A 19988-nucleotide genomic window follows, 5' to 3' on the forward strand; every position below is an offset into this window, starting at 1 on the left:
TGAGGCTTCTGGGCTGGAAGGAAAGGAAACAAGGGAACGCTGAGCACAACTTTGAAATCAATTATCTGGGAATGGGGAGGAACCGAGGCCGAAAGGTGCCAAAATTGAATTCCCTCTTAAATGGCGCAAATATCGCGTTAAACGCGAACAACTGCGCACAAATATTCCGAATATAAACACGTTCCATTTGACCTCTGACAACCCGCAACTCGACTTTACACCGACATGAAAATATTGATTTTAAAGCAGCACAACAACAAAGAAACAAAACTACGGCAGAAGATTCGATCTTTTCCGCTCGTCTCTTTGGTTTCAGGGTTACGCGCAAAAATTAATCGGGATAAAAATTAACTTATCGTGTTATTGTTCGACGTGATGCTGCCAAAAAAACGACAACAGAGTTTTGTTTATTTGTCCATCCGCACAAATAAACAAACCCTGCGACGGGCTCCTCTCGGCCTCGCGCCAGAGCGGCTTACGATAAACAAAAAGGGTCAAAATTAATTAAAAAAGTCGATTCGGAATTAAAAAGCAGTCGGGGGAATAAAGCTGTAAATATATGACGAGCTGTGTTTAGTCAGTCACTAATGAAGCTAAACGTCCAGACGTGTGAAGGAGAAGCAGCCAGAAGTTTTTAATTTTAGATTAGAATTAAAATTCAGCTCAAATTTACGAAACAAGATTGACATGCAAATAATTACCAAACGACTAATCTTTGTATGAGATATTTAAAAGGAATATTAAATCTGATTGAATTTATTCAACACCACGTCGTCTTTTGTTACATTTGTTCATTGTTGCTGTAAATTTGGACCACGTAATATTTACTAAGACAAAATAATGATATAAGGAAAATATAATATTTCCATAGTCACAAAACGCACTTTACAACTATTCTCAGTTGAATTATAACAAATAGCTCACATTCTGTTTTGTATCTTATTCAATTTAGTAAAAAAAAAAAAATCTTTTTTAAAAATAAATATAGCACTTTTTCTTAGCTGTATAATTATCAATTTAATTTGCATTATAATTTATGGTAACACACTAACCATCTGTAATAATACGAATAATAGCCTAAGGCTTTTCCAGGTTATTATTATTATTTTATTATTATTTGAGCAGGTACATGCAAACACATTTATCATCGTAATAATGTCTACAGAAAGAAAAATCATCTATAATAAAGTTTAAAAAGTCTTGCTGTCGCTTATGCTTTGAGTGAAAAGCAGAAACACACACACACACACACACACACACACACACACACACACACAAACTTATTCCGAAGTGTGTTCTTGCTACTACAAAAGCTGTACTTATTGTCATTTTGGAGAATTGTTCCTTTATAAAGTTTTCATGTAAATTTACAGTGCAAATAATCCAAAGAGAATTCCAATTTCCACCTGTCGTAGCGTGCTCGACCCGTTCGCTGGGGTTGTCGCTGTGTGTGTGTGTGTGTGCATGTGTGTGTGAGAGAGAGCTGTGAGCAAAGAAAATCAACTGAATTATAAAGTGTTCTTTTTTTCAGAACCACAATATTTGAAAGTTAATATAAAACAGACACGGACCCGTTTTTATTTAACTACAGGCATAAAATCATTTCTATTTCTGCTCACTCTTAAAGCCAGAAGAAGAAAAACGGAGGGAAAAAAGATCCTGTGGGCTGCAAAAATATTCCATATTTTGTTCCCATGAATACTGGAGGAAACGATGTGCAGACTGAGTTGTGTGCGTAACACCCTGAAATTATGAGGTGACAGTTGAGCAACCTCACAGACGTCGGGGATACGGAATCATTCTGTCCAAGTTTACCAAACTAGCATTTCCACGAACACTCAGAAATACTGAAATCTTCTTTTTTTTAATTCTGTTTTCACTCGCTCATTCCAGGCCACACACACACACACACACACACACACACACTTTATTCTCGATCTTTCATCAACAAGGGCCCTTCATTCTTTAATTCTACTTCATAAAAGAGGAAACAAAACTTCCTCTGTTTCTGCTTTTTCTTTCTTGTTGCCACAGATTGGTGTTGAGAGTGTGTCTCCGCATCGTGTGTAATTACGCCTGTTTACACACTGAAGCATTACTATGTGTGAAAGTCTGGAAGCCATTTGTGGCGTGAGGCTGTGAGGGGAAAGGCAGAGCAAATGAACTTTAAATGTCTTTAAAGGCACAGAGGCCGATGGCAAACAGGAGTGTCGCTGCTACGCTCCTGGCTAATTCTAATTACGGAACTACGCCATTACCCTGCAACAGTTTGTCTCAGCAAACTCTTTAATCACCAAGTGGGAACACGCTTAAGATAAATGGAAGAACTCAGGATTTATTTATTTATTTCCATATGGAAGATCTACCTTGGGAGTTGATGTTGCAGGTTTTATTATTGGTGACTCAGGTACATCACAGCTTCATTTTCCCCCTCTGTGATATGCAAAGCTGTTAGCACAGTTATATTCACCATAGTATAATTTTTATATGTATATATATATATATATATATAAATATATATAAATACACACACACACACGTCACATTTATGCTGTCAATTAGAAATACAGTTTCTCTCAGGGGCGATTGCATTATGATTGCATAAATAAAACTGGAGGGAATTATATTCAAACTAAATTCAGAGGTTTCTGTTGCTGCCTGTTGCAAACAATGATTTAATGAAATTATTCCAGCATGCGGCAGCAGCGAAATGGAGCAGTATACGATTACATGTGCACTCGGAGAATATATATAAACTCCTCCATGTGTGCCATATGTGCCCTCGCTGGATTGGTCTCTACAGTAGACACACACACACACACACACACACACACACACACTGATCAGTGCTTAGTAACACAGTTTCTAAGCACTGAAGTGCAGAATAGGAAAAGAACAGCTTTTCTGATAAGCTAAAGTACACAGTTCAACTGTGTGTGTGTGCGTGTGTGTGTGTGTGTGTCTGCCTCACTCCGAAGCAAAGTGCTGCACACACCTACGGCGTTCCAGTCGGCACATGCTGGGACGCACACCCGCCACCGTGCCCTGCCTTCAGCAGCAGTTTTGAACCTCTTGCTTAGCAAATACACGAGGACTCGGGCAGATAGTGAAACCTGATATCCTCCTCCCTTTTCTGTGGAAGCAGCCAAAGCGGCCTTCTCCTCACACAAGAGACGCAGTGTTGAGAGACTTTCCCAGTCTTTTGCTCCCCCCCCCCCCCTCATTCTTTTATTCCTCCCTGGTCGTGGTTCTGCCAGTCGGTAAAGGCAAGATGCCAGGCTCTCCGCAAAGCCCGGGCAGAGAGCCCTCACCCTTTATGTAAAAACTGTAACCCAACTCACAGATTCCCTCTCTGCCCTCCACCGCTGCACACTCAGCCTCTCCTCTCTCCTGTTTCCTTTGCCTCTTCCTCACCACACCTGTAAATCCTGCCATTCCTCTCCCTTCCCGCTGCTCCACAGCCTCACCCCTGTACCAGCTGCCCGCGCTCTCGCTAGCTTCACTTCAATCCATCTTGCAGGATTCTCTGCTCCTATTCACTCCATTTATGCTGGAACTCTTTCAGACACACACACACACACACACACACACACACACGTGCACAGTGGAGCCTGTATACTCGTTGCGATGCAGGTGATTGTATCACCTTCTTTAAGAAGTTAACTCTTATTTCTGCTCTACTCACACTTTTCTGCTTTTATTTGTGTTCCCTTTTTTATGTTTGCATGATTCCATACTTGATGTGTGACTGAAACTGCACGGTTTCAAATTAGCATCCATAGAATTGTATTATTATAGCGGAAGACCTGAATATTCTGAGAACAGGAGTGTTTCTTTCTTCCATATATATAAAAAAACCTCCTGTCCTGAGTTGGAGCTGTTTAATTTGCCTATGGAAAAGCAATCCTGTTACACTTCGCGTGCTTTTTGTGTAACACTGAGCTCCGGATCATGAACACTGAAGCCTGCAGATTTAATTCTGCTTACCGTGTCAGCTGGAGTTTTGCCTGTGCTGAATTGGCGCTGTGAGGGTTAAACGGTGCCTGCTCCCCGTGGCATGATATGAGCTGGGCCTTTTGCCTGTGCACTCTGCCTTGTCTGCGCTGAGCTGCTAGCGTAATGGGTGGCTGCTCCAAGTGGCTTTGTGTGCAGCTCTGATCCCGTAAGGTTAGAAGGTGTCTGTTCCAAATGTGCTTTACCAGTTAGGTCCTGATGTCTGATATGCATGGCAGAGTTTAGGTTAGAGGGAGACAGACTCTTCGTGTGCTGGTGACTTATAACTGACTCTGAGCTGGCACCGCAGGGCCTAAAGGTCACTCTCCCCATTTTGAGTGGCGCCGTGCCAGACCAGAAGAAACAGAGAATACACGAACATATGCAAGGCGGGGGGAAAAAAAATCAGTGTGCGTGCACAACCGCATAAACAAAACACGTAAAAGGACGGCTAGATGTGCACACGGCGGCTAAATCATTCTGAAACTTTTATCCTCTCAAAGCAGAGCTTCCATCAAAGCAGGGGGAGGATAAACAGAAGCAGACGGGTGCCTTCAGAAGAGAGAGAGAGCGCGTGTGTGCACAATTATCTGTTGTGTGACCACGCTCGCTGACTTCCCCAGCCTAAACTACCACCTCGATCAGACCTCAGGGGCACCGCAGCACCGCAGGCAGACAGCCCTAAGTACACGTCCGCAGAGAGGGGGCATAAAAGGCCGAGAACCCACCTCAATAAAACAGGCACTTCCCAAGCAGGTCGGGGAGAAGAGAAGGAGGAGGAAACAAGCCTCACGCCTCCCACAACACTGTTTGCTGCCTTCTCCACAAATGCCCTTTTAATTTCTTTAATCAGACATTCAGGAGGGGCGTAGTTTCTGATCACCACTCGCACTCTGAAGCTGTGGAATCCCTGGTAAAACAGATCTGAAATGTATTATATTTTGCTTTCTTTCTGCTCAAATTACTAACTAGACTAAAATACTTGTCGTATAGTAACACATTATCGCGCGGAGAACGGGTGACCAGTCGGCCTCGGTGTCTGATAGTATCACAGAACTGCGAGCCAGAAGGAGAGCGTTGGGCTGGAAGCAGCAAGAGCTGCCACGTCAGTAGTGCTGAGGCTTCTTGGCTGTCAGGACACATATTCAACACAGACACACGCGCGCGCACATGCAAAACAGTATGGGCCGCACATGCACACGCCCTCACGGCAGGACGGCCGGGCCTCTGCGCTGATGCCTGGAGATTCTGCCCAATTTTCCCGTGAGTTGCTCCACCACCGACACGTACAGGCCAGAGGTAAATGAGCAAACGCCCCCCCCCAGTCCTGCGCAACCTGTCAAATGTCTGATCCTAATAACGTCCATTTAGGAATGATTATGGATTTACACGTTATCATTCCATACACTCAGGTTTTATTACCTACAGTCAAGCCAGACCCATAAAAGTGAACGTTTAAATAGAAATAAATTTCAAATAAAAATGATAGAAGAGAATTTGGATTTTCTTTTTTTTTTTACATCAGATTTATTGACTGGAACATTCAATATATTCTAGGGCCGAAAATAAAGAAAATAATCTACCAGTACTTTTAAACAAAAATTGGACTTGGCAGTTTAAGGTATTTTATCAAGGTAAAGATACATTAGCATTCCTTCATATTCTAATGGAACCTGATATGTGTGTATCAAACCTTTTAATCAGGGAAGCAGCCGAGGCCAATGAAGGATTAGAATTTAAAGATGATAGGGAGGCAATTGTTTCCCAGTAAGAGCCATCCAGTGAACGGCCAATGGGGAAACTGGTTTAGACGGTGTGCAGTCCTCCGCAGAGGCAGACGGAGTTGGTTAAATGGCTTTTAAGCTCACCAAATCCAGCATATCCCAGATAAGACTGCGGCCTTTCCCGGGGGAGCAAACGAGCAGAGAAGGCGAGGTGCGGAGGAACAGACAAGAGCAGTAAAATATGGGAAGTGAGTCAGAACAAAAACCCCAAAATAAGCACATTTAAAGAGTGAGGGAAATGAGAGCACGTGTTGTGTCAGTTGACCTCATGGGGGGTGGCAGGAAGTGAACGCAGGGACACAGAAGCGCCCGCCAGGGCCTCCCACGGGATTCTATCACCTGCTTGCAAGGTGGCCTGAGCGCGCACCGGGCGCCAGCGCCAGCATCCATCCCTTTAGGGAGGACGCTGACACGTGGCTTTAAGAGATTCTCTGCTCTCCTCGTGTCATATGAAACTGGGGGGAAACAGTAGAAACACAAACACAACAACACGTATTCGTGCGTGGGTAGACGGAGTACTGAAGCACATAAACACAAACATGGAGTCAATAACGAGGGGTCAGTTTTTAATCATCCTGCTCTGTTTATTTAGCTGTCGTCAAGTTTTCACTTGTAAACCTCCAGAGCTGCGCTGCAAAATTCCTCCTTTTAGACTCCAGAGAGTACAGTCAAACAGTATTAATTCCTCTTGCTGGGAAAAGGGACGGCCTTTTCCCGGAGCAATCCATAACATCTGAATATAAAAATAAATACCAAGCGCAGAGCTGCTCTTAACGCCAAAGTGAGGAAGGGGGAAAACCTGCCAGGAGGGTTGACGGCGTCTGTAAGTTTTCCCCACGTTTGGCCAAGGCCCGGGACAACATCACTGACTGCATCACTCTGGGGGCATTGGAACCATTTCTTCTTTTAATTCAATCTCTTTACGAAGCCTGCAGTTTCTGCCTTTGTCTTCTTTACCTTTACCCACGCTCCCTCGCTCTTTCTCTCTGCTGGATGCCCCTGTGCCAGTTAACTCACCGCAAGCCATGAGGGAGGACCGCAAGAATGCTTAAATCAGCATAATTAGGCCTGTGTGTACTTTAAACACACACGTTTTCCCCGAGCCTGGACCCCTGCCACCTGTACACTGCTGTGTGCGCAGCCACGATCCGTCTCTTTGAGTCAATAAACACAAACATATCACCGTTCGGCCGCACGCGCGCTCACGCACCACCACACGTGAGGGCGCACACGTACGCGAGGTGAAATGTGGCCGCGTCACAATCCGGGCGCTCACACACTGGGACCCTTCAGAACGTATACTTTAATATGCGATTAGAAAAAAGCTGCATGTTTGCAGCAAAATTTCCACAGGCAAATAAACGCGGTTAAAAAAAAAGAAGAAAAAAAAAGGTAGCGCACTCTGAAGAGTTTGTGGGTTTGAGCCACACACATCTGTATGTGGTTTAAGTGGCAGTGGTGCATTAACAATCAACTGGCTCTCAGCGCGTCCTGCTTGGGAGGATTATTATCAGCCTTCATCACCGATGATAATCACTACCATCGAGAATGAATTATGGGATGGCCTCTATTACAGCCTGAGTGGATAATATTAGTGCGCATGAAAATTGATTTGACATGCGTTTAATCTCCGTCCAATTATGAAGCGGCGGCACACACCCTGCTGGCGTTTACACGGAGACAATTCATTTAGAATAAAAGAGCAAGTGTTGATGTAAACATGTTTTGGGGTTCCGATCTGATCTTGGTGGTTTGGGCTAAAACTTTTCCGTCTGCACATGTGGCCAAAGACCGCGGGAAGCAAATCCCGAGTCTTTGCTGCTAGAAGGGGTAGAAACATACAGAGAGAACGGAGAAGTGGAAAGGAAGGTGCCGAATTTGCAGACACGGGAGGGAGAGAATTCTCGAATGCAGAGGAGAAGTATCTGAAGGCAGGCGGCAACAGAACCAGCGGGCGTAGAATGTTCTTTAATCGCTGCAGGACATGAGCCCGTTCCAAGGATGACACCCATATACTCAAAACTATCAACAATCAGAGTTCAAGTGTCAGCAACAGCGGCATCCAATAAAAACAGGGGACTCCCTCACTCAGGAGCTCCAACGGCTCCAGAAGAAGCCACAGATGCGCGCACACACACACACACACACACACACACACACACACAAGCACTGGGAAACGAGTTAAACCAGAAAGGAAAATGAATTCCCCGCGGGCAGTCGCCCAGCCTTTGGCTTTGTATCCTCCTTTCTGTTCTAATGTGGCTCTGAAAGTATCCAGCATCACTCATGGAACCGGCGTTTCAGGGGCCGTTAACGTAAAGATACGAGATGAAATGTCTGTTCCCGACTGAATAGAGATTTTGTATAATCTCCATCGGCTTTTCTCTTTGCACGAGACCCTGAAAAATCGATCTCGGCGTCCCGCTGAGTTGACTTTGGGAATCTACGTGTCAGCAGCGCTTGATCGACGTGTTGCGACGCGGTTCGGATGAGGGTTCGCACGGAACGGTGGCCAACGAGGGAGCCCGTTCCTCCCGCACGTGGGCCGCGCATGCGCTCCGTTCGCTGCGGGTGTTGTACAGCTGTGGCTCGTGCGTACGGTTCAACCAAGGTAAAGATATATTACGCAATGCCTTATAGATTTTTCCACCCCTGGCCAGCTGCCAGTGCTATCAATGGGAGAGAGAGGGAACGGGGGGGGGGGGGGGTGATCAGAGAGCAGAATACTTTGTTCCACAAAGTCTGACTCACTAGCTGGATTCACTTGCTGTAACTGCAGGCCTCTGACCACACGTGTGTGTGTGCGTGTGTGTGTGTGTAATGTGATAAAACCGTGATTGAAGATAGGAACTTTGTGTAAAGTATCCGATACATTTACACATATTTTGTCTGGTGGATACTTGAATAATTACTCCTTAGGGTGTGTGCTGTGTTAAACTGTCGGTGCAACACACACATACACACTCACGCACACACACACACACACAACCTCTGTGGAGTCCTGCTTTAACTGACCGCACACCTTTTTGAGTTCTCCGCGCAGGTAATTCTGGTAAAGCTGCATGACCGACGCTGCGCGCACACAAATAAACGGCGATAAAATAAACGCCTTCTCATGACTGGACAGCAGTTGTTAATGCTTCCTGAGAAGCCTGTGCCCCGGACAATACTTGGAAAACTCAGCAAGGGCAGCCGAGCTGTTTTTAGTCAAACGTTAGACAGTTAGGATGATCAAATTCTCATGCCTAGTTCCAGATATGCGTTCACAGTCCTGATTGGCGTGTACTTCTTAGGCGCCACGGCTCTCCCTACTCTTTTAATTGGGCCCTTGATGCTCGACATAGGGTGTACTTCCTCTAATTAGCTATATCTATAGCGTACGGGAGGGTGTATGAATGCATGCATGTGTAAAATCCTCTTTTGAGCGACTCCGAACTAACTAAGAGCTTTAATTTCACGCTAGGCTGCATTGTCCCATTCAGAGAGGTTACCCTCACAAAAGAAGCCTCAAAAAAATAACGGGTGAAGGCGGAGGAGGGGGGGGGGGGGTGGAGTAAGATCGAAAGAGCGGCTGAGACAAATAACAACAACAACAAATGAAGCTCGTCCTTTGCACAATGTAGAATCCGTACAAACTTGTGCTTTTCTAAAGGGAGCTAATTGCATAGGTGGGGGGGGGGGGGGGATGAAGGTGAAGGGAAGTTAGTCCCTCGTCCCAGCTCAGGACGCCAAGCACTCAAATCAGCATCGCTGTTTCTCCACCTTGAACCTGAAGAAACAAACGCGCTCAACCGAACATTCACATTAACACCAACACAGCAGCGTAAAACACGTTTAGAGGCTGGCAGCCCCCCCACCCCCCCCCCCCCAACGATCAAGCTCATCTACCTCTCTGACGAGGGGTCAGTCTGATTTTAGACTTTGCATGTGCGCGGCGTGTCGTTTTGGAGGTCCGATATCAGAGACAAACACAAGACAGCTATAGGGGCCGTCTGCTTCTACTGGCCCCAGATCAGCCTAATCCACCCCGGGAGGCTGGTGGCAGCAGTGGTGGTGGCGTGGGGGGGGCACATATTCACACACATATCAAAAGATGCACGTGCCCATCCATTCGAAGGACAGGCACCTATTACCTCGCTGTGCCAGTGGCATGGGTTCGCCATGGTGAATCCATTTTCTACGGCCGGTCACCGACAGCGCAGATAAGAGCCGAGCTCTGGATTCGCCGCCCTCACCTACGAGGCGACGGAATCGCAGCAGCCTCGGGCGTCCTCACACGCGTCTATTGTTAGCCGTCGTGGAAGACCTGAACAAAACAGCATGCGATTGAAGCAAAACCGAACATGAGCGCCGTGACTCCCGCTCTTTTTCTTCCTTTTAAGATGCAATCAAAATGTCTCCCAACACTGGCACAGACGTGCGCGGAGATTTCCCCGCACGCCGTTCTCCGACCATTCTCTCCGTCCCTGCCTACAGCTCCCGCTGCGGGCCAAGGTGGATCTGGTCCGCCTCCAGCAGAAAGGATGAATAAGTAAGGAACACAATGTACCCCTCGGTTCAGCCCGCAACCCACTGCCTGCCTGCCGTCCTGGCTCCGTGTGCGGCCCGCTCTCGCCCTGTCTGCTGGCCACGGCACCAAACTGTCCTCCGCCGCCGGCGCCGTGGCGACCAGCGAGCTGAGCGCGGGCCAGATTGCGCCACCAGGTCCGGGGTGAAATCTCAACGGACGTGTGACGCAGGACCGGCTCGGAGCGAAGAGGGAGTGAAACACACGGAACCTGAGAGCGACCCGGAAGGTTTTGATGCACGGAAAAGAGAAGAAGACGATCTTTGGTTTGACCAGAAGAAGAAGTGCTCCTGGAGGCTTCACACGTTTCCATGCGCCCCGAAACTCAAATGGTCCTTTTCTGAGATGATGCTCCTTCATCTCCACCACCAAAGACGCACGCTTTGTTTTTCTGTTGCTATGACGGTGGCATGGCTACAGTACGGGCGTGAATTCTTTCAACGCGTTGCCAAACTGCACGGTCGAGTAAATTTCAATGAAACATTTGATCTTCAAATCTATCTAAAAAAGGGGATTTTAAATAAAACTTTAAAAGTGCAAGGAATTGGGCACAAATTGGGCACCAAGGAAGGAATCTAACAAAGAATCGTGGTTTTTTTTCCTGTTTTGCGTGGAAGCGCGTGGAAAGAAACGTGAAAGTGCGCGCAATGGAGACGGACAGTTCGCCGCGCGGCCTGAGGAGTTGGCAGCGTTTGAGAGATGCGCTTTATGGGCCTTTTAGCAGCCCACGTCCCGTTCGGATAAGCGAGACTTGAGTCCAGACCGATTTAAAAAAAAAAAAAAAAAAAAAAAGAAGAAGAAGAAGAAGCGCAGCACATGAAAGTTTTAATTAAAGACGCCCCCACGACCTTCAAAGCGCATTAAAACTTTATGCAAATGCTTTTCCATCGCGAAGATGTGAAACTCCCGTAAAATAAAATCCTCCTGGTGCCGTTTTGGCAAAGTGCACGCGCGCCATTTTAGGTTGATCGGTTCCATCATCGCACCAGGCAATTCCAGAAAAGCTTTTATCAGCATTAATAATATATTGTAGAATGTTTACACCCGTTTTGCATGTTTTTGTGATTTGTGAATAATTTAGACGACTGAGATGGGAGAACACGACCCTAATGGAGTCAAAAGACGGCAGGAGGCTGCATCACTCGCATTAGCGCGATTTATCTAAAAGTGTGGCTGCGGGCGTGAAAACGCAGGGGCGCATACAATCCGAGGTTCGGACTGACCGTGCAGGCCAGGGAAGGGGGGGTGGGAAGGGGGGGTGGGGTCGTTTACAGGTGCGACAGAGGCGCAAAGGGACGCGCGCACCGGCCGCAGCTGAGCGTTAAGGTCCGTTTCCACTTTCTCCGGGAGACATGAGACGCAAACAAGTCTCTCCTGTCTGATCTCCGCCAGCAGAGCCGCAATAGCAAACCTAAGCAGATCAATATGTGCTGCGCATATGGAGCGCACGCGTCCAGGCGGCGCTCGAGTGAGAGGATCTGCTGCCAATTAATTTTAATTAATAGAAGGAAACTCTAATGCCTCAGACCGTCGGGCTCGGTAAAGGGTCTGTCATGCATATGCAGCGAGGCAATTTGAGTTATTTTGCGCAGGGCATCAAAAAGACCTGGAAATCTCTGTGTTCAGATGCAGCAGAAAGGTCAAGAGAACATTTTTAATTAGGAACAGAAGCGGGACAGAAGCGCGATTTAAGTAATTAAAAATTGTCAAGAAACATCACTTTGTATTTATCATAAGTGCTTTTCTCTTTTTGAATCTGAAAAACATTCACAGAAAACACATGGAGATCTGGAATGAAGGCCTGCGAGTAATTATTGGAAAGAATTTTTTTTTTTTTTTTTTTTGCCACACGAAGCCAAAACGATCGCGATTTCTAAACTGGAATTAGTTTTATGTCATTGAAAAACACGCAACCTCACGCAAGGACGGAGGCGAAAGGAGGCAGGCGGGCCGTCGCCCTGTTCAATGGCTACAGAACAGTCCCGAACATGCGCTCCCGCACATTTAGCATAAGAAAATCCGCGTGTGCGTCAGAAAATACCTTACTGTTCATTTCAGCTCTAAATAGGCATACATTTTTAAAAAAACGTGACTCAACCCACACCGCCCCCACTCCGAATAAAGACGGAAGCCAACTGGCGAGAAAGCTACTTAACATTAACAAATGTGAAATATTATTTTTACCTTCAAGGCGCGACTTGGAGCCGGGAGCAGGAGAAGCGTTTATCCTGCAGAAACAGGCGCAGCGGCCTAAAGCTGCAGCTCCCAACTCCGCTCCGACCAAAACTATAAATATCAATCAGTGTCGCGGCGAAGCGAGAAAATCAAACCTTTCATTTTGAAAATATGTGCTCATGACCGGTAAAAATAAAAAAGGAAGAAACCCGCGATGAGTCACCGGGAAGAACAAGGTCAGTTATGGTTTGACCTTTGCTCTTTGTGAAAGTAAATAAAGGAATAGCTGGGTGACATGTAAATTAACCAGACAAAAAAAGACATAAAAAGACATAAAAAGAAAGACGTAAACAAGCAGAGTGAGCAGGTTAAAGTCACGACTGTGGCAGAAGCCAAACCTGCTGCATCAATGACCAATGACGGACTTTCATGTAGAATAGGGCTCCCCCTTTTACACGAAATATATGTTTAAAAATCCGACTCGTTTGTGTGAATATTTAAGGTAGCATATTAAACTTTAAAAAAATAAAAATAAAAAGTCAAACGGGGAAGAAGTCAAGTGATCGTTTCACCTCTAAAGGTGAAGCGAAGCCTCAAAATATCCGTTTACTTTAACCATCGGCGGTTATCACGCTGTTCATAAATTTACGGACATGAAAACGAGCAGAAAAGACACATTTGCAGTCGTTGTGTGAAATAAGCGGCTTTGAAAAACGCGCACGAGCTGAGTTTGTGTCGTGCGCTCAGCGGCTCCCCGCAACAGCCCCGATCAGACCCGGATGCGTGATCGGTATTTACCATTAATAGCAGCAATTGCCTTCATTATTTCTCTAAAGGTCATCTGGACGTCGGGACTGGTGAAACCGCAGCCGCACCGCCCGGGACCTCCACACGCACGCCCACTCTTTAGTCTGTGGAAGGCAGGATGCCCCCCTCCCTCCCCGCCCCAAAATCAAAATAATAACCGGAATAACTTTTTAAAGTGTTGAAATTGTGGTGTGGTTTTCAGAGCGACGCGGCTCCGGTGGAGTAAACAGCTGACCCTGTGGACCCCCCCCCCCCCCCCCCCCCCCCACCACCGGAGCCGAGCACGGCAGAAAACCGGCAGAGCTCCGCGACGGAGCCGAAAGCCTAAAAAACTAAAACAGCTCAACCCGCAGCTGTTAAACAGAATTGATCGGTCATCAAGTCGATGAATAATCGATTGTTTCTGTGGGACAAATGTCACGAATCGCTGTCAGGTCAGAGGCGCCTTCTTCCACCTTTCCTAACCTCGCTTTTTATATAAAATAGATTGGGGAGAAGCGCCATTTTCTCTCCAAACCATGCGCAATGAGACGCACAAGAAAGCCCGCTGGAGTGGTGCCATTAAAAAGCAAGGGGGAGCGAGCGAGCGAGATTGGAGAGAGAGGGAGGAGGGAGGTTAAACACTATCGGGGAAAGAAAGCAGAGCTGGGAAAACGGTCATTAAAAACGCAACAAATGACAGGCGGGAGCGGCAGCGCGGCGGGCAACGCAACACGGTCACCGCACCGACGGAGGCGCCGAGACCGGAAAAAGGACGGCGCAGACGCGAGGACGGAGGGAAAGAAGGCGACAGTTTGCATACCTGTGTCAAGCAGTAAGGGGAGTACATGGTTGTGTCTAGAGATGAAAGGTGGAGTTGCTGATAGTGAAGTTGGATGGAGGTTCGCTGTGGTGCCGCATTGCAAAGCCGCTGTGCCTCAGTCCAGACTGTAACCCCGCCTCACTCACAGTGAAAGCTCCGCACCAACTTTAGGGGAAAGTTTTTTTGCTGCGCTCTCTCTCTCTCTCCCTCCCTCCCTGCCTGCTTCCCTCCCTCCCTCTTTCTCTAAACGTCCTCTCTCCCTATAGTCGCCTCACTCGAACCGAACGGTGCGGGGTTTTTAACCAAAAATATCAGCTTCTTTCCCTTCAGCTGTTTCTTTTTACCAATCGGCGCTGCGCTGCCCCGAGAGGACGCACGCCGAGCGGCAATATCCCGACCACCCTGCAGGGGCTCACAGGGAGCGCGCATGTGGCACAGTTCAGTGAACTCCTTTTAGGTCACTATTCACAATAAAACCCGAATATGACTGCGGCGTTTGGACCAAGCCACCCGCGTCTGCTTCAGTCTTAACACATTATACATGACAACATGGACAAATAGCATAAGTTTGACTTAACAAAACCGAATAGAAAAACAAAACACACTCGCCTATGACTCCCGAACTCCAATATTAAATGTAAAGGCAGCATGTTTCCTCACAAATGTACGTGTATATTTGTCCCAAACATCTTCTGCTGCCAGCCCACGTGTCAGTGAGAGCGAAGCAGAGGTCTGAAATCCACATGTGAGGTTCCTGCTGCAGCGTTCGCGCGGCTGGAAGGTGGCACGGCGCAAAGCTTTCAGCATGCAGTAAAGCAGTTCAAGTGTCTGAAGTGGAGGAGGGCCCCTGAAGTCTTAACTGGAGCATGTGTTCATGGAAATGGCAAGTGTGCAGCGGACAGGGTGTCTGATGCAGCGGAAACACCGCCGCTAAAAGTTATTAGCGTAGCAGTTGCTTTACAAGGTGCCACCGAGGGACGTGAGGCCTAATCTGCTGGCAGGGGACAGTTAGAGCTGCACAGTTTGGCGAAGGGACGTTCCCCGTCTGACGGACAACCCACAACAGACCGCATGGCGACGGCAGTGTTCAAATCTTTATATTTAAACGCCCCTGTGCTCCTTGAAGACATTCGACTTGCAAAACAAGTAAAGTTGCTGCAGAAACTTTTACAGAAGGGTCATGCATTCTGCCCTGATACCCCTCAGATTCGCAAGTCATATTCTGCTGTCCTCTGTATGTATGTGCAGACAAAAGGTACCTGAACTTGGACAAAGCGGTCCAAACCAGTATCATTGTGAGTTGTATTGTACAAGAGCGATACACTCTGTTTCTAATCAGGCTCGGCTTTATCCTCACCCACTCCCTGCTCCTCAGCCTAATCAAACTCATATATGCAGGCAGAGTGCCCGCAATTATACATAAGCCTCGGCTTCGTGCGTGTGTGCGGAGCGAGTGTGTGTAAGCATTGTGAGAGTGTTTTCGAAAAGTGTGTGTGTGTGTGTGTGTTGTGGGTGTACGTGCAAGGGTGCGGTTTTGGGGGCTGAAGTCACCCCGGAGCTCCAATGCCAAGTTTTTCAGGGGATTGAAGCTGTGCAGCTTTATGAGACCTCAGCCTATGTTGGATAGTTAGACTCTCACCACAGGCACACAGGCATATAATGTACTGTATATATGTGCATGCACGCACACACACACACACACACACACACACACACACACACACACACACACACACGTCCCAGAACACAAATATCTTGTGGTCAAATATATTCTGGCACTGGAAGCTAGTAAAAGAAATGTGGAGGAAAATGAAGCACATTGAGGTATTGTCTATGCCTTTTCCAAACCACACCCCACCACAGCACAGGCCCGAACCCTGAAGCCTTTGTGTGTGCTTTCCCTCTTTGTCGCTCTGGTTTTCTTCTCCCCTGATTCTCCACACTTCTATTTAACGGTCACCTTTCCGTGTGTCACACACCACCTTTCCTCTGTCTTCTCAAGTCCTCATAAGTTGAGAGAGTGACTTTGTCTCTTCTAGACGACCTACGTACGCAAACTTCAGCGTAAAAACAAGTTTCACATCTGCGACTCGGATTTTCGTCCCAATCTCCCGCCTGTGTGCGTAGAAAAGCCCCTCAAGTGCGCACAGCTATAGCGGTTTGTGAGCTCACTATTAAAAAGCACACAAGAAAAACATATGGTACGACTAAAGTTAGCACAGTGTGGTCTCCTGTTGACACGCGGCCCTGCCCATTCTCGCTGTTTACCATCGCCTGTGGCTAGGCCATTAAATATTGAAAATGATGTAGCGTAGCGATGCTGCCCTTAGCAAGCTGAGCGCGTAAGACAGGTGGTTGAGGTTGCCTTTCAAAAGATGGGACGTGCGGTACGTGAATGGAAAATGCATGTGACGGCTTATTATATGAATAGTGTCAATATTGTTTGAGTAAACTGTTTCGGATCGTTCCAGGGAGGGAGAATGCCAGTCAGATACATATGGCATGAGCGGTCGGGAAGATGTGGCTGGCTGGCTGTTATGGCGAGCAAGCGTGTCACACAGAAACACACGGACTACGTGGATCTGTTTGCCGGCTGCTTTTTATGTGTTGGCCGTGTGAAATTGCTGCATATATATCGACCGTGGGGCGTCGCAGCGACGCTGTTTGCGTTTAACGGCGAGAAAACGATTTCTGGGCCAATTTCGCTGTTTCTTCATTCACGCTGTTGAGTGGTCAAAGCATTTTAGACGTCTTTCATGAAAGATGCCGAATCAGAAAACGGGGGGACTTCCGATAAAGTCTTGTGACTAATAATTAAAAGAAAAGAAGGTTTAATTTCAGTTTCTTTCTGCTACAGTGCCGGCTTTGTTCTGCAAACAGGGACCGGAAGGACAGCAGAGTTGACGCAGAGCAAACATGGCATTCAAGCAGCACGCTGTTGCCACATGTCAGTCAGGTCGCGCTCCGGGTCCACATCGTCCGTGATGACGTGAGGGAGGGGTGAAGGTAGTGGAGGGGCAACCCTCAAAAATGTGTGTGCACCGGAAAGAGCCCGTGTTTCACAATAGAATAGCAATAATACGGTGCTAATCGTCGACTCGCTGAAGTATGAGCCTGTTAAAAAGGCTATCCTGCAGCACGTGTCAATTAGCCTATTGTGCGCTAATGGCCTCCTCTTGGCTGCAGTAAATCTGTCTTCTCCAATAAAAGGAGCAGATTATTTTAATGGAATGGGCTTGTTTGAGTGTCGGGGAAATCGATCTGTGGGTCATCATTGTCATGCATGTATGCTTGTGTGTGTGTGTGTGTGTGTGTGTGTGTGTGTGTGTGTGTGTATACCCTGTATGTCTCGGACACCAGGAAACACTCCGGCATGCCTGGGCCTCGAGAGGGGTCGTTGTTCACCAGATAGGTGTCAGTAGCCTGAAAGAGAGCAAAAACCCCGTTATTTAATTAATGATTTAATTACTCAAGTCATAGAAAAGCATCGCTGTCATTATTTAACCCCTCGTCCAATTTTTTGGCCACAAGACACCAGTAACTGCAGCGTTGGCTTGCTTTTCTGACCACGGGGCCAGTTTGTATATGTCAGTGTTTTACCGGGCCTTTTTTTTTGTCGCTCTTTCCAAAATCAGGGGGAAAAAAATGATTACAGGTTAAAGATTTTATTGCCTGCCCCACAAGAGTTCACCTCAAATGCCCCTGTGCTCCTTGGTACCTCTCCTTCATCTCCTTCCTCCATGGGGAGCACGGGTCCATTAAGCTGCTATTGGACTATGAATCCCCCGTCCAGGCTGTCTGGAAGGACCAGTCGGCATGCATGCATACGTGTCTGAGTATGCATTCACGGAGATTCATTTGTATTCTAAGTCAAGCAGGCAGGCAGGCAGGGTTCTGGCAGGGCCCAGAGCTGTGAAATGGGCTCGACTTGCAGTTCTGCCATTGATTGGATCAACCTATCCCTCTCTACTTAGCCGAAGGGAGCCCAAATCCCACAGCCGCTGCGCCGTTCTGTGAAATCCTATTTCATTTCACAACTTTAACGGATAACAAAGCGTGTGCACGCACTTGTGCCAACCCGAGACCTCATATTTCATTAATTTAGCTGAGCCCGGGACCGCCAGGACGTCCACCCCGTGTGCTCAAACGCTGCAAAATATAACCACCTTTACGTATGCGGGATTGTTGTTTTCCCGCCGTGCCCATGCGCAGTAACATGCATTCACACGGACACACACTAACGCACACGTGCATGTCATTTATGCAGACACACAGACACAAACCCCATAATAAGAGCCAGACATTGGCAGACCACACAGCCCTGAGTTGTGGTGAAAACAAAGGCTATTCATATCCTTCGCAATGAGAGGTCTGTACAGCTAACTCTCTTTCTCCCTCTCCCCCCGTTTCTCCCCTCGGCTTTTTATTACAGATAATCTGCACTTGCAACCCTTCCATTTTTCTGCAATTGCGCGATTTCTAATCATCTTTATTAGTCCATAAACATGTTTTCCTTTTTCTCTTTTTTTTCCCCAGTTCTTGTTTCTTTTTATAACCGACGCCTAAGGGCAACACACAGCGCCCATTGTTGAGCCTCAAGAAGAGGCCCGCTGATAAGCTCGCAAAGCATTCTGGGAACGGGGAAGCAGAGTTGCTCAGACGTTCACGCGGATGGAAAACAAAAGTGCAAAATCCCAAATTCGCCAGGACACATGTGATAATGAGATGGTGCGTCCGATTGGCTGGCAACGGGGACAGTGGCAGAGCTCCAGAGCACCTGTGTGGGGGCCCCGCACCAAACCGAGCCTGGCCGCGACCAGCGAGTGGACCCGTGTGCGTCAGGTGTGCTGGAGCATGTCTGATTGGCTGTCGTCAGCCAGAAACAGGGTCAGGTGCGCGCGAGGGTCTCTTGTGATTGGTTGAGCCCGGCCCAAAAAGGAAAAAAAAAAAAAAATCTGCTGGTGCGAAAGAGCTGTTTTCATTGGCTGCTGCTGCCTGGTTCTGCTGGTGAACGGGTGTCTAAGAGGATGGCACTGTGACAACTGGTTCAACTGGGACCATGTGAGGAAATATTTGAGAGTATCTCGTTAACGCGTCGCCGCTCAAAGACATATTTTCTATATTACTCATCCTTTAACGTGGCCCGAGGAGCCCTCGTTAGGGTAAAAACCACGACAACGTGCTCTGATTTCATATTAACCAGCAAAGAAGAATTTAAAGGTCCGTTTTATGTCGTCAGCCAAAGACACAGGTGTTGGTGAACCTCAGTTCCATTGTGCTGCAGAATAACATGAAGATAATGAATAGACTAAGCTCTGTACCTGCCGCTGGGGAGGCCAGAACATACTGTGGCTTTGTAGTAAACCCCCCAAAACTCCAGGCCCCCAAACGCTCTCTCCTGCAGCAGTGTATGAATTATATATCGTACTACACGTATAGATAGAACATATGTCTGGCCCATATGGCCAGCCCTGAGCAAGACCGTCTCAAAGCCCTCCTTAATTAACATTTTAGTGGGAAAATTTGGAGGCGGGAGATTGAGAAAGTGACCTATTTGGAGACCGCGGTGGCTCGATGCAAATGTGTTAATTGAGGCAGATTTTGGTGCTTCACAAATATGCGGAGGATGTGATGGAGAATTTGCTTTTCTTCTTCTTCTTTTAGGGTCAGTAGCTTCTCATCAAATGTAAAGGGAAAGAATCTCTTGTAATGTCTTTTCCTGCTGCATCCGCTGACAAGAGAATACACTTCTTTCATTTTTTTCACTTACACACACACTTTCCTTCTCACTCTCTATCTCTCTCCTTCCTTCCTCATTCTCCCTCGCTCTCTCCCTTCCTCATTTCCTCTCTCTCTCTCT

At 47.2% G+C, this 19988-nt stretch overlaps 1 protein-coding gene across 14 annotated transcripts in view; it reads right to left on the bottom strand.

Moving 5' to 3' along the window:
• Window positions 1–19988, bottom strand: part of LOC130527259 (nuclear factor 1 X-type-like) — a 77440-nt gene that overhangs the window by 53940 nt on the left and 3512 nt on the right. For 13 of the 14 annotated variants that reach the window (XM_057035544.1, XM_057035539.1, XM_057035536.1 and 10 more), the window contains exon 2: window positions 17468–17551. In XM_057035544.1, coding sequence (XP_056891524.1) covers window positions 17468–17551 — 84 coding nt within the window. Of the gene's footprint in view, window positions 1–14128; window positions 14333–17467; window positions 17552–19988 lie in introns of those variants that run through there. The other variant, XM_057035532.1, reaches the window with a different exon arrangement.

Source organism: Takifugu flavidus, chromosome 6 (genome assembly GCF_003711565.1).
Source record: "Takifugu flavidus isolate HTHZ2018 chromosome 6, ASM371156v2, whole genome shotgun sequence".
Taxonomy (NCBI): domain Eukaryota; kingdom Metazoa; phylum Chordata; class Actinopteri; order Tetraodontiformes; family Tetraodontidae; genus Takifugu; species Takifugu flavidus.